Below are 14,480 nucleotides of genomic sequence, written 5' to 3' on the forward strand. Positions count from 1 at the left end.
TGAGCACAGGAATTCTTCCAGATGCTTTAATTCTTTAACTTAATTCTCTCAGCATGAGGCAAGTTATCTTGTGTTCTCCATTTTATAGTTAAGAAAACTGAAGGTAAGAGCAATTGAGAGCTATGCCCAAGGTTACTGAGCTAGGAGTCAAGGTTTAACCTTATGCCATCTGTATCAAGAGCCCATACTTTTACATTACAGCATATCATTTAGTCAAAAGCAATCTAGCTGAGAATAGGGGAATCTGGGATTTCAGGCCAGTTACGTTTGGTTTCAAGCCTATAATCTCCAGAAATGAACCAGAGAGGGTAGTCCTGTCCTTACTTCTGGAGCTTAGGACACCTTGAAGGGTGGGGTAGTCTTGAACACAGGTTGGGTTGCAGGTGGGACTGTGGAACATGCCAAAACTTGTGGATAGAGAGCCCTGGAAATCAAGGGGCCTCACAGAAACAGATCGGAGGGAACAGAAAATCAAAATGATCTGTTCCAGAACTGCAAGGGAAATGGGGCGGGATTGAATTTTCCTCCTTGGCATGTCTCCTCCACTTTGCTCCTCTCATTTGCGTGGCAGGCTTTTCCTCATTCGGGGCCCAGAATTTCTACTGCTCTAATTCAACAATCCTGTGAGTTAAATTGATGTTCAGTAAATGTTTGTCGAGTGAGCCAGGATTTGTAACCAGCCTGGAGAGCAAACCATGGGCTGTAAGTGAGTCACTGAATTCCAAACAGCCACCCTATGAAAGAGCTTCTAGGAAAGGACATGTGTATAAATTGGAGGTTGACTGTTTATTCACATTAGGGACTATGGCAGGGGTGTCAAATTCATTTTCAGTGGGGGCCACATCAGCCTGGCAGTGGCCTTCGAAGGGCTGAAATAGTTTTAGGACTGAATAAATGTAACTAGTCCTTAACTGTTAAGGAGTTGAAATAACATTTGGCCCTTTGAAGGCAACCATGAGGCTGATTGCCTCGTGGCCCCCAGTAAAAATGCGTTTGACACCCCTGGACTATGGGAATAACTAGCAGTAAAGACACAGGTAAGTGAGATCTTGTTGTTGGTTTTACTATTATTATTATATTTATTCAGAGACCTGAGCTTTAAATTATGGCAAGCCTCCTAACTTTCATATGACTAGATTATTTTTTCCTCATTGTTGAGATTAGGCATTTTATTCTCCCCTCCCCAGGCCCCAAAGTACTTACAAAAAACAGAGGAAAATTTCCCCTTCTGACTGATGATCAGAGAATCCCATTTTATTAGGTATTTTGCATATTGCATTTATACCAGTAGTGGAAATGCTCTAAACTACTATGTAGGAGAATGAATATCATTCTGAATATCAGTCTGCAAAAAGCTGATTGTCCTTGTGCTAAGTATAATCATTAAAATTGATTTATTACCTCCACCTCTAATTTTCAGTGTAAAAGTAATCAGAATTGGTCCGATACTGTTTATAAATCTCTCTCAGAAAATTGGAAAATCTTTGCCTTTTCTGACAAAATGCCATCAGGAGAGCACATTTTTGACAAAAGCATCAGGCTTGGCCTTCATATACTGGCATAGCAAATATTGTAGAAAAGTTGGTTCAAGGTCTGTGTAATAGACTGTATTTTTAAAGCTCTTGTTTCAGACTGATCTCACTACGTAGCTTGATTGGTCCTGCATCTCTTTCCTTTCCTGACAGTGTCCCTATAGTGATTTTTAATTTCAGGTATGAAGGAAATACGTATCATATGTTTTTTTTCAAACTGTACATGTTTAATTCCATATATGCATACAAGGTCTATCCTGAAAATGTCCAACCACTGTTAATTTAATGAGAATTGTTTGCACAACATTGATGTTACCTGGAAGCCAAGGAGAGTGGATTGGAATGTGCATGCGTTAATAATGATGACTTTATCAGTCAGTGGGGGAAGTAGACACCATTGAGTGAGCATGTGTACCTGTGGCTATCACAGTCAAAATGGCCGAGCTAGTAGAGCAATGAATCTGCATCAAATTTTGCAATGAACTTGTACATTCATCTGCAGAAAATATTCAGATGATTCAGAAGGTCACAGCTATGGGCAACTGGTAACTGGCAGCTTCACCACAACAATGCATCACATCTTGTATAAAGTTTTTTTTGTGAAACATCAAATTACCCAGATGACTCAGCCCCTATTTGGTGCCCTGCAACTTCTGGACTTTCCCAAAACTAAAATCACCTTTGCAAGGGAAGAGATTCAGATTGTCAATGAGATTCAGGAAAATATGATGGGGCAGCTGATGGTGACTGGGAGAACTGTGTGAGGTCCCAAGATACATACTTTAATGACAACAGAGGCATCATTGTCCTAAATACAGTGTTTCTTGTATCTTGTATCTTCTTCAGTAAATGTTTCTATTTTTCATATTACATGGCCGAATACTATATGGTCAGACCTCATATATATACACACAGCGTTTTAAATAGAGTTGCAAGGCTTCCAAGGACCCAAGATCCATCCTATAAACTTAAACTCAGTTCCAATATCTGTGAAGCCTTAAGACTGAATTAGGCTGAATGAGTCACCTGCTCTCTATTTTGAGAGTATTTAATTCATATCTCATTTTTGTTACTATGATAGTAGATGGTGATCTCTCTTTTTCTTTCCCTTGAATACCAAGCACACAGAAGAAAAAAACTTTGTATTTAGCAATTGATTAAATAATTGAATGGATTAAATTGCACTGAAAAATTCCATGGGAATAAGGGTCATTTCTGCATTTAATATCTAATATATGCCCAGCTCCTAACACAGTGCCTGCCACATAGGTGGGATTTTATAAATATTGGTTGCTTAAACACTGGATGGCTTTAGTTTTGTTCATTGAAAGTGACTCGTGTATAGAACTCGAGATTTTGTGAGTATGATGTATTTTACACAACTTAACCTTTGGTGCAAAAATGTCAAGATATCCCTAACTCTTCTAACCTTATTGTCTCAGTTAAACTCTGTATCCTTACTCCCACTTTTCCCACCCATCCTAAAACCCATCCATGTCACATCCTTTACTTTATATAGCCATCTTTATCATACTGTGTGAGCTTTCAAATCCATGTCTTCTGTCTTTGCTGCTCTCATTCATATTTCGGATCATGCAACACAAATGCATTGATTGTTTACCATGTGCCAACTATTTGGTAAGCTGCTGATCATGCAAGCATAGTGCTCATTAACCCCCCACTTGTCCCCACAGGAGGGAATTTTCTAGAGGAATAGATAAACATGAAAAGACATTATTTTAACAAAGTTAGTTAGGTAAAGTACAGCATAGGAAATGTAGTCAATAATGATGCAAATAACTATGTATGCTGCCAGGTGGGCACTGGAAATACTGAGAGGAATGCTGTGTAAAGAATATGACTGTCAGCCCTGGCTGGCGTAGCTCAGTGGATTGAGTGCGGGCTGCGAACCAAAGTGTTGTGGGTTCGATTCCCAGTCAGGGTACATGCCTGGGTTGCAGACCATGACCCCCAGCAACAGCACATTGATGTTTCTCTCTCTCTCTCTCTTTCTCCCTCCCTTCCCTCTCTAAAAATAAATAAATAAAATCTTTAAAAAAATGTTTTTAAAAAAGAAGTTATTGGAAATTGCTTTATAATTGTAAAATGAATTATGGTAAAAAAAAGAATATGACTGTCAAACCACTCTGCTGTACACCTGAGACTAACACAAATAATATTTAATGTGAACTGTCATTGAAAAAGCATTTAAATAAAAGCCCAATATGAAGTGAGTTAAGTGCTGATGCAGAGGGCAGAATGCTGTGAGAGTCCAGGGAAGTTACTCACAACTTTCATCTGTGCTTAGAGTGCTCTCTCCTGTGTCTCCCCTCCTGCTTAATAGCTGTGGATATTCTACTTACACTTTAAGATCACGCTCAAGTCTTTCTTCTGCATGAAGTTTCTCTGAACATTTTCTATTTGATCTTCCCCTACTCTCTGACCCTGTTAGGTCTTCCATAGTACTGGCTGCAGTTCTCCATAGGGCTGCACACACCTCTGGTTAGGAATTGTGTCCTTCCCATTGTCTGTGTGTGTGCCCTCACGTGGTTCTTGAATGGTGTGTGCAGTGCAAACACTGAGGCAGCACTCATCCTCAGTCAGTCCAGCCATCTCTGCCACCGACATTCCGCAACTCACCACGTGACATGTTTCCTCTCAAGGATTTCAAAGTCATTTTGTCTGCTGTGCTTCACCTGTGTGTCATGGTGGGTTGCCATGGCTACCACAATGCGCTTGAAAAGTTACTCTCTTATTTAACTTCTTTCTTTTGAATTCAGAATGAGAAACTAATAGATCAGCTAAATGGATGATTTGTCTTCTAGTCAGAAAACTGTTTACTTCATGGTGGAAATCCACTTACTGTAAACCTATTCCTTGTATTTATTTGGAAGCTCATGTTTTTATTCTTTGGGTTTCTAGATCTTTGTTTCTATATTTTTTTCCTGGATGCCAAATAATTGATTTTGAAATTATAAGAAAATATTCAGGCTTTATTTTCAGGTATAGTGTATTGTGTTTAAGTGTTCTCCTGTCTCAGGTGTATGTGCTGAGGGGTCTAGAGATGCATGTGCTTATGAGAAACAGAGCTCATCACACACTGCAGTTAGTGGATGGACAGTCTCCCAAGTCACTCCACCGCACTCACACAGGCATGCTGAGAATGTCAAATGTTGCCTTTGTTTCCTCTCCGTGTGTGACAGATAGGTCTAATAGCTTTGAAATGGATGTTTTTATTTCTTTTTGATTAAAACTACTTAATTTCACAATCTTAAATGGTCAGTGTTTTCTTAATTGCAAATTGAAACCCAAACTTTACCAATGCTTTTGTGACATATGCCTCAATTTGAAATAGTTTTCTAAACAAAGCAGCTCTGTGAGAAATCTGTCCCTGACCTACATTTTTATCCAACCTTACGCAAAGAAGAGAAAATCCCAAGAGAAAGCAGATTTACACCTCTAACTTGCACACCCTGTGAATAGCCTTAAGCATATTCAGACCACATTTCAAATTCTCCCCCATGGGTTTGGAATAAGATGAAGAGAAAAGGGAAGTTAAGAAGAAGTCAGCAAGTACCTATTTCTGTACCATTTTCTTTACTATTTACATGTCCCTAATTTCATTTCTCTGTTAAAGAAAAGTGCATGAGGGCTGACACATTGTGTTATTCTATGCTGTGTTCTCTGGACCTCAAAGAGCTCCTGGAACATGGTTCAGTGACTATACTCAAGAGTGAATAAATGAATAAAACTATTTTGAGTTTGAGTCAGAAGTACAATTTTATATTTGTAGTAACTATTATGAATCCTAAAATAATGTGTTTTAAATTTTATATTAATGATAATTGGCAAGTCAAAAACACAAGTTCCTTTTAGTATATTCTTGGGAAGTGCTTTTAACAAGTTCACTACTACCACCTAACTTCTCATCCTGAAAAGTTGCCTTTTCACTTTACCACTAATTGCAGGAACCAGCCACAGCTAGGTGGTAGAACTGCATTACACCATTAGCAATGGTGCTGGCCCCCAGTGCGGCATATGTCCAAGACCCCAGCATAGGGTAAGGAGACAGTGTCAGGTGGGACTAAAAGCAAGGTCTCTTTTACAGCAGAGTAGCATTCCAGTGTGTAAATGTCCCATAGTTGTTTTATCTACTCAAATACTGACGGACACTTGGGCTGTTTCCATATCTTGGTAATTGTAAATAATGCTGCAAAGAAGAAAATCTTACCTTTTGTGACAGCGTGGATGGACCCGGAGAACATATGCTAAGTGAAATAAGCTAGTCAGAGAAAGACAAATACCATATGATTTCACTCATATGTTGAGTGTAATGAAGAAACTGAACTAACAAGCCAAATAGAGACAGACTCAGAGAGCAGGCTGATAACTCTGGAGGGGTAGGGCACAGTTGGGGGTGGAGGAATGAGCAAATAAGAAAAAGAACTCATGGACATGGACAACAAGTGTGTTGACTGTGGTGGGGAGAGGAGATTAAGGGGGATAAACAATAATGGAAAATTCAATAAAAAAAATTTTAAAAATGAAGTAAAACAGCAAGTTGTATTGGGGAGAAAAAAAGCAAAGGCCTTAAAACAGCTATATCCAGCTTCAAATTTCAGCTCTTGTACTGCCAAGCTCTTTGGCATTGACAATTACTTAACATTTCTAGGCCTTTGTATCTTCATCTATAAAATGGACATGAGAGCATTCGCAACTGCTAAGTTTGGAATAATGATCAGATGAGATAATGTGGTATATATAAGTGTGTGTCTCAGTGTAATTGTTTCCAGCCTCAACTAACTGCTGAGCAGAGGTGTTTATTCTTAGTTAAGAACCTAGTTAAAGACCTGCATTGAGCTATCTGGAAAACTGAGTTTTAGGTCTGCACTGTGTCATTTGGAATGTCTCTTGATCTGTCCAGCTCTTTTTCTTTCCACTTTTAAAACTAGAGCATATTTAGTCTGATCTGTCTCCTTAACAGGGATGTAATAACAGCTAAGCTAACAAATGAGAGAAGAAAATATCTTTGAATTATTTAAGTAGAAGGTGTCACAAAACTCAAACAGACCTCTATACATAGTCTAAACTCAATTTAAACCAAATCTGACATAAATCCATTATACGTACAAGCCTTTGTGGTCTTATACTTTGTGATAACCTAAAAGTACTGAAATCTTTGGCTGATGTGACAAGTTCTAGAAACACTTTTATCAAAACAGAACAAATTGTATTCAGAAAATAACTGAGCATTATCTTCCTTGTGATAATCATCTCCATGAATGAAATGTTTGGTGCTATGATTAAAAGATGCATTTCCTGTTACAAAGAATTACGAAATGTGCCACTTAGTGTAATTGTCCTATTTCAAAACACATTCTCCAGGAATTGAAGTAAGAAAACCTTAAGTATACAAGAATTACAGTTAAATATTTAAACACAGGAAGTTGAAAGTACAAGGCAGTAATAGACTTGCAGAATTTTAAAAATCTAAAGGAAGTTAGAGATACCTAATCTTTTTCATCACAGATGAATTTTGGGGTATTTTAAAGAAAAACAAACATGAATTTTTTCTAAAAGTAAATGTTCAGTGTATGTTTGGTCACTAATGAGTGCATCGTTTTCTTTCTCTAAAAACAAACAAAAAAATAACAATATATCCAGTGAGCAGGGCTGAGAGATTCAAACAGAATTCTAGTTATATTGATTGAGCTATTTTAATGACAAAATATTAAAATATGAGTTGGAACAGAAATAAATTAAACTCTTGGTAATACTCATAAAATATATTTTATTTTTAGACTCTGGACTCTGTGATATCCAATTTGTAACACACAGAATAAGTAGAAGAAAAACACCGAAAAGTTTGGAAATGGCTAATATAGTGATTCCACAGAGAGATCAAGAATGCCAAAATCATACATCTCAATTGGGTCAAGCAGAGTGATTGGGTTCCTGAATTGATATAAACAGTGAAGAAATGTAGAAAAATGAAAATATATATTTTTGAAATAGCAGAGCAAGCAGTTGTTTATGCTGCCTTAGTTGTTTTTCACTGCATTAGCCTTTCCCCCTGTTAACATGGGGTCCCAGGATTCAAATACTGGGTCCCAACACAAGAAGCTTATGCTTTTGAATTTATATCACAGTTCAAAACTTTAATTGTTTTTGCAGAAAAGATAACAAAACTTAATGCATTCACTCTTTAGAGAAACATCATCAAATACCCGAGCAAAATAGTTTTGTAAAAGGTACAACCGGTATAGATTTTTTAATATTCTGTGTAAAATTAGATGTGTGCATGTGCTTGTCAATTTTCTATGCATGTATCTAAACAGGAAATATCTTTTCTTGTATTCCTTCTAGGGCTGTCAGAAAATACAAAACTTTCATAATGTGGTACCTAAAAACATGACCTTGAGTTTTTTCATAGCCTTGGTTTCAAATAATGGAGATTACACGTGTGTCGTTACATATCTGGAAAATGGGCGCGAGTTCCACCTCACCAGGACTCTGACTGTAAAGGTGGTAGGTAAGCATGATTCGTATTAAGTACGTATGACAAAAATGCAATAATCTTGTTTTGCCTGTTAATAGTTTATTACCCACAAGTGTGTAAAATATTTTTTAAAAAAGCTTAAGTTTTTTGTTTATTGCACTATCCCCAGAGCCTCCAGCATTACCACATGCATAGGGGGCCTTTGGTAACTATTGGTCTATTGAATGAATATTTGAGTAAGTGATGTAAAGGCAGTGTGAGCAGTGAAAAGAGTTACAGACAGATCTGTGTTCGAATCACACTACTGCCATTTTATGAGCAATAGGATTTTGATCAAAGTCTCAGTCTCCTTATCCGTACTCTGCTACTTAGACTATCTAGTGTTTATGATAGCTTAGAATATTAGAAATAATATACATATTATGCTAATGTAGCTCCAGGCAAGCAGTAAAGACTCAATGAATAGTAGTTAATATTATTGTCCAAAAAGTGTTTTAATCAAATTAAGCAAGCTATATATTCCTATGCACTGCTATTTTAGTCAGTGCTGAAGGTATTTGTGGCAGTGTTCAACCATGGGTTTGCACTGAGAGACGAGGGGAGGAGAAACTGGGAGAGTGGAGAGGACAGTGTGCCAGCATCGTGGTATGTAGAGAACCCTAAAACCCGCTGTGCCCACTGTACTAAAATAAGAGCATATCAGAGTGAGATTTTGTCAAACCTCATCTTTTCTTAAATAAAGGCAATTTATCATCATCTTTTAAAAATATCTTGTTAATCTTTGATATAAGATATTTGCACATTTTTGTGAAAAAAAGTTCAAATCCTATCTTTTAATAGATGGAAACATCGAGTCCCTAAAACAGAAAGTAACCTGTTTAGTCGGAGACATTCAATGCAGTAGTAGAAGTCAGTCTAAATCCCAGGTTTATGACTTTTTGTTCCAGGCTTTTCTACCAGCTTGACACCAGGTTCAGCATATGTATTTCTTTAAAAAAGACTTTAATATAGTGCAAATAAGTTCAAATCAAACACTTTTGTAATCACTTCTCCCCTTTCTCTGCTTACTTTCTGAATAGTGCTGAGCTGGGGACTAATTCAGAAGAAAATTCAGACTAAATTTAGAACCTAATATGAATGGACTTTAAAAGTCAAATGAATAATCTAACCTCATATTCATCTTGGCAGTGGTTCTTAGTATATACATTTAAATGCAGTGGATGCTTCAATATGCATTACTTACTTTAATCCTTATAATGAACCTGTAAGAGGAGTTTAATTACTTTCATTTTACAGTTGAAGAAAATCAGCTTTTTAAAGATTAAGTAAAAAAATCAGATTTACATGGTTAGTATATGGCCAAGTTGGGATTAGTACACACTGGTCATTGAATATTTGAAGCCTATACTCTTTTTAAAAATGTTTCTTTAAAAGATTTTATTTATTTTTAGACAGAGGAGGAGAGAGGGAGGAAAGAGGGAGAGAAATATTAATGTATTGTTGCCTCTTGTGCAACCCCCACTGGGGACCTGGCTTGCAACCCAGGCATGTGCCCTGACTGGGAATTGAACAGTGACCCTTTAGTTTGCAAGCCGGTGCCTAATCCACTGAGCCACACCAGCCAGGGCCAAAGGCTGTACTCTTAAATAATATGATATGAAGCTCCTTCAGGATATTTTCCACTCAGTTTTGGAGTACCGAATGTTATAAAGAGCATCAGTTCTATGAATGAACCTTCAACTGATAACTAGACATCAGGTGTACTTCTGTGCTGGATTTATAATTGTGATTTCAAATTTTCCACTTAGTCATTCATTTAATATTTGTGTAACTACATCTTATACTATAGGCACTATGGGTATGCTGAGGAGAAATATATAGAGAATAAACAATTGAGCAAGACATGAGAGCAATTCATTATGATATAGTATGAGAAGTCTAGCTCATGTAATCTTTGAAAAGCAAAAACACTGGTTAAATACTCTATTCTGAAATATGGAGAATAATCAATATATTATGTTTGTTTCTTTGCTTGTTTTATATGACTAAAATATTATGGTTGACTATATATTGGACTGTGAGCCTTCTCAAGAAGAATTGACAAACTATGCCAGGAAGTTGGGCAAGGCTTCACAGAAGAGAAGATTTTTGAAGTGAATTAAAAAGGATGAAACTGAATGACTTAACATCATCTCGCTTTGTTCTTTATGCTCTCATAGGCTCACCAATATATGCATTGCCCCCCCAGATCCATTCACCCAACGATCATGTGGTCTACGAGAAAGAACCAGGTAATTATAGCTGTGCTTCTGAATTTCAGTTAGATTCTCTTAATTATAAGGAATAAAATGCCATACAAGTTCCCACAAAAGAATAGAGGACTATTGTTAACACACACACACACACACACACACACACACACACACACACACAGAAACTGATGTTGTCAGAAAGCAAGGCAGTTCTGGGTATTAGATCCCATGGGGAACTCAGGGATTCTCTGCTTCTATCTCAGCAGCTACTGCTCCCTTCTTCCTCTGCTAGTGGGTTTCCTCTCCTGATCAGTGATTTCTCTTTGATGCAAATGGTAGCTGACACAAGGCTTTGGTTTGCCAAGGCTGCAACATGAGCACAAGGCATCATCCTTCAAGCTTCTGTTCCACTACAAAGGGGTGGGGTTGGAGCTTGGAGTCAGGACTGTGAGTATAATAAGTAACACTTAATGCAACCAATACACCCTGGTTCAGAACACTATAAAATATTTGCTATGGCTGTCTGGTTCTCTCTTTAGTTTTCATAATTTTTCATTAGAGAGAAAAATCACTTGCTACTGACCAAATAAGGTAAAGTTTATTATTCTTCTAACTCGTAGCCCCCTACAGTTAAGCTGAAAGCCATACACAATTTTAACGTTTTCTGTATTGTATCTTTTACAAAAAAAATAGAGCAAACCAATGAGAGCTATAAAAGTACATTTGTTTAAAATGAAATAAAGGTAATAGAGTCAGTGATCAACATAGGTAGAGAGCAACAATATCCCCCACATACAAATTAAGATAAGGTGTCAAATAGTGATGTGCCTTGTAAAAATACAAAGAACACACTTAAAGGCTCTGTCAAACCCAAATGGACCAAATTTTCTTGAATTAGTGGTGGATTTATATAGCAATTTGAACATCATTCCAGTTATCAGGTTAAACTTAGTCATCCAGATATGTTTCATCTGCCTCTCACATTATGGTTACAAAAGCATGCCTGAATCCACGTTCACTTCATCTTCCTGTATATTAACACAGAAAACTGGAGGGGAAGGGATGAGAGCCATGCATGGGAAGAGAGGACAGAGTGTCAGCACTAGGGGAGACAACCTGAGTTCAAATTAGAATGACAGTCTAATTTATCATCTCAACCTATACACTGTGTGAGATTGAAAGCAGTCGATATGAGTAACTAACTAGGAAAGCAAGCCCAAAACATAACTGTCCTGGGCAGCCCTGAATAGAAGAAGGTCATTCTTGGTCAAATTCTCGTCTTATTAACAGTTTCATCTGGGACTGGCATTTCACATCTCTAAGCTTCAGGTTTCACTTCTGTAAAAAATGAATTTAAAAAATGTCTCATAGTATTTTGTTAAAATTAAATTATAACATTGATAAGTATACATATTTAGTACAGTAAATTATACAAAATTCTCAGTGAGCGTGCTGTTGTTTTTATTATTACTACTATTACTACTACTATTTTCTGCCAAGAAATCCCCCAACCTCATATTCCATCTTGAAGGATAATGTAGATTTCTCTTTGTAAGTTGTCTTTCAACTTACTGAAAGCACCCTGGTAGCCCGACACCTCCAGATGAACCTGTGCAGCCAGTCCTCGCAGCAGTGGCACTGGCTCTTTCTGTCTGGGCTAAGGACCAAAAATCTGGGGAACCGTTTCTTAGTCATCCTTTTTCTTTCTAAGGGAAATAACAAAGAAGATTAGTCCATGGAGGTTTAGCTCTAAAAATGACATTGTCAGAGACTTTTTGAACAAAAACTGTCATTTTAAAGCATACATAGACTGCATTGAAAGATGGTCATTTTAATAAATTATTTCATATAAGGGTTCTGTTTTTCTCCTCTTGGTTTGTTTGATTTGCAGTAAAGTATGGTGGTACATTATCCTATGGTAGCCCACTAGAAAATTAGTGAGAAGTAAGATTTCAGGTGCATTTAACATTTAGAGCTTATGATTAATTACAGAGTAGAACAAATATAGCCATGCTAAGTTTACAAACTAATGGGTTATTTTTTTTTTAAGGAGAGGAGTTACTCATTCCCTGTAAAGTCTTTTTTACCTTCCTGAAGGACTCTCACAATGATGTTTGGTGGACCATTGATGGAAAAAAGCCAGAGGACACCACTATTGAACTAACTGTTAATGAAAGGTATTATTGATGCAGGCAAGGGGGCAACTAACCCTGTCCTTCAATCTAATACACTCTGGTGTGTACTAATCAATGAAAATAAAAATTCTGATGTTTGCCTATCATTAACAAAAATCAGCAAGATTTTCAAGTTGTTATTGGCTGCATCCGAAGAAGAATTACTGGTTACTGGGCTTGCAGTCTGAAGTCCATATGCCATCTGATTATCACACATTTACGATACCTACTTATAAGTAGATGGAATGCATGTCCTACATGAATGAGAAGGCCACAATATATGGTTATGCAGGGACAAAGACCTATCAGTGTGGCCCTGTTCTTCTTTCTCACTTCTGGGGTCCGGGCCTATAAATACCTGTGCCTCAGATAATTGTGTTAGTTTCTTATCTTGTAGTAAGCATGTATCTCTATCTTCCTCCTTGCCTTTCTTAATTCACATAACATATAAATCACATTTATAATGATTTTTTTCATAGGGACTAAATACATTTATGTTCTCTAAGTTTTATTTTTAAAGTGGATGGAGTGATAATATATACCTCAATCTTTTTTTTAAAAGATTTTACTTATTTATTTTTAAAGAGAGGAGAATGGAAAGAGAAAGAGAGGGATAGAAACATCAATGTGAGAGAGAAACATTGATTGGTTGCCTCTCTCACTTCCCCAAACAGGGATCTGGCCCACAACCAAGGCCCTGACTGGCAATCTAATCGGCAACCTTTTGCTTTGTGGACAAAGCAAAGACACACAACTAAGACACAGTGGTCAGGGCTATACCTCACTCTGAAAATAACAAGCTGGGTCACTTTATTTCAAAATACACATGATTTTTTAAAAGGCGGTAGGTTGACAAGGAGGAAAATACGGATCTTGAAGACAAAAGATTCTTCAGTAAATGAAGCATATAACTACCAAAGAGCAATTGTTTTACTGCAACAATGAATAAAAATTAGCAGCTGGCCAACTACATGACAAAGTAGTTCTAAGACCCTAAGCCTTGTCACTAATGTGTAAATAGATGTTAGGCTGCTAACACTTCCAGAATTCAAAAGATGTTTCTTTCCTAGTAGTAAATTCAGACTTTGTGAAGGTATTATAAAGTGTTTTCTTTGCATCAGTTACTATGCCAGATACTTGTTGAGTATATTTCGTAGGAGTAGCCAATGATAGAGCAGAAATTTTAATACTCTAATCTGATGCATGCAGGGGCTGGGAAGCATTACATGTTAGGGGAAAATGGAGTTGGGGATTCTAGTCAGTTTTAGGGATTAGATAATGCTTCCCAGATCTCAGAGTACCTAAGTAAAGATTTGAAAAAGTGAGTAGAAATAAACTAGGTAAGAAAATCAACAGAATGTTCCTGGTAAAAGGAACATCATGTCAAAAGCCTGGAGGTGAGAGAAGCAGACATATTTAAAGGTACAGAGGAGCCTGCTGAGACTGGAACAGTTTTTGTAGAAGAAATTGATGAAAGACATGGCTGGAGGCACAAAGGGAGAATTATTGATGGTTTTAGGAATTCTGAGAATTGTGCTTCTCATCGTTATGCTGATGATGGATGAATAATAATGAAAGTCATGGTGTTCCTCCTTGCTGCTGCTGAAACACAACTCACTGCTCACACTTGAACAGCACAGTTAAACTTAACCTAAGCCCAGCATAGTCCTTAACCAAGTTCTCATGATGGACAGTAAGCGTTAGCAGAAGGTGGACCTGGATATCAGTCAGCTGTAACATTTTTTTTTCTTTTTGAATAAAGTGGTTTAAAGGGAAATCTTGATCTTAGACCCAAAGCATTCGATCTCTGACTTTCTGAGATGTAGGTACATTTATTTTCACAAAGTTTCCTTACTTTGAGAAGTTTCTTCTTCTTATATGTTAAGATTTTACATGAGATTTTAGTATTTTGAATGAAAGAGTCTACTTGCATTCAAATTCCAAGCTTTAGGAATTCCTGAAATGCATCAACTATTACCGAGGAATATTAGTAGCCTATATAAAGAATACGAACATTTATTAA

At 37.0% G+C, this 14,480-nt stretch overlaps 1 protein-coding gene across 6 annotated transcripts in view; it reads left to right on the forward strand.

Annotated features, from left to right (window-relative positions):
• Positions 1-14,480, forward strand: part of LOC123827290 (interleukin 1 receptor accessory protein) — a 142,445-nt gene that overhangs the window by 105,881 nt on the left and 22,084 nt on the right. For all 6 annotated transcript variants that reach the window (XM_045851803.1, XM_045851799.1, XM_045851801.1 and 3 more), the window contains 3 exons: positions 7,899-8,064; positions 10,251-10,322; positions 12,334-12,460. In XM_045851803.1, coding sequence (XP_045707759.1) covers positions 7,899-8,064; positions 10,251-10,322; positions 12,334-12,460 — 365 coding nt within the window. The remainder of the gene's footprint in view (positions 1-7,898; positions 8,065-10,250; positions 10,323-12,333; positions 12,461-14,480) is intronic.

Source organism: Phyllostomus hastatus, unplaced genomic scaffold (genome assembly GCF_019186645.2).
Source record: "Phyllostomus hastatus isolate PE091 unplaced genomic scaffold, TTU_PhHast_1.1 phas_contig_86, whole genome shotgun sequence".
NCBI classification, from domain to species: Eukaryota; Metazoa; Chordata; class Mammalia; order Chiroptera; family Phyllostomidae; genus Phyllostomus; species Phyllostomus hastatus.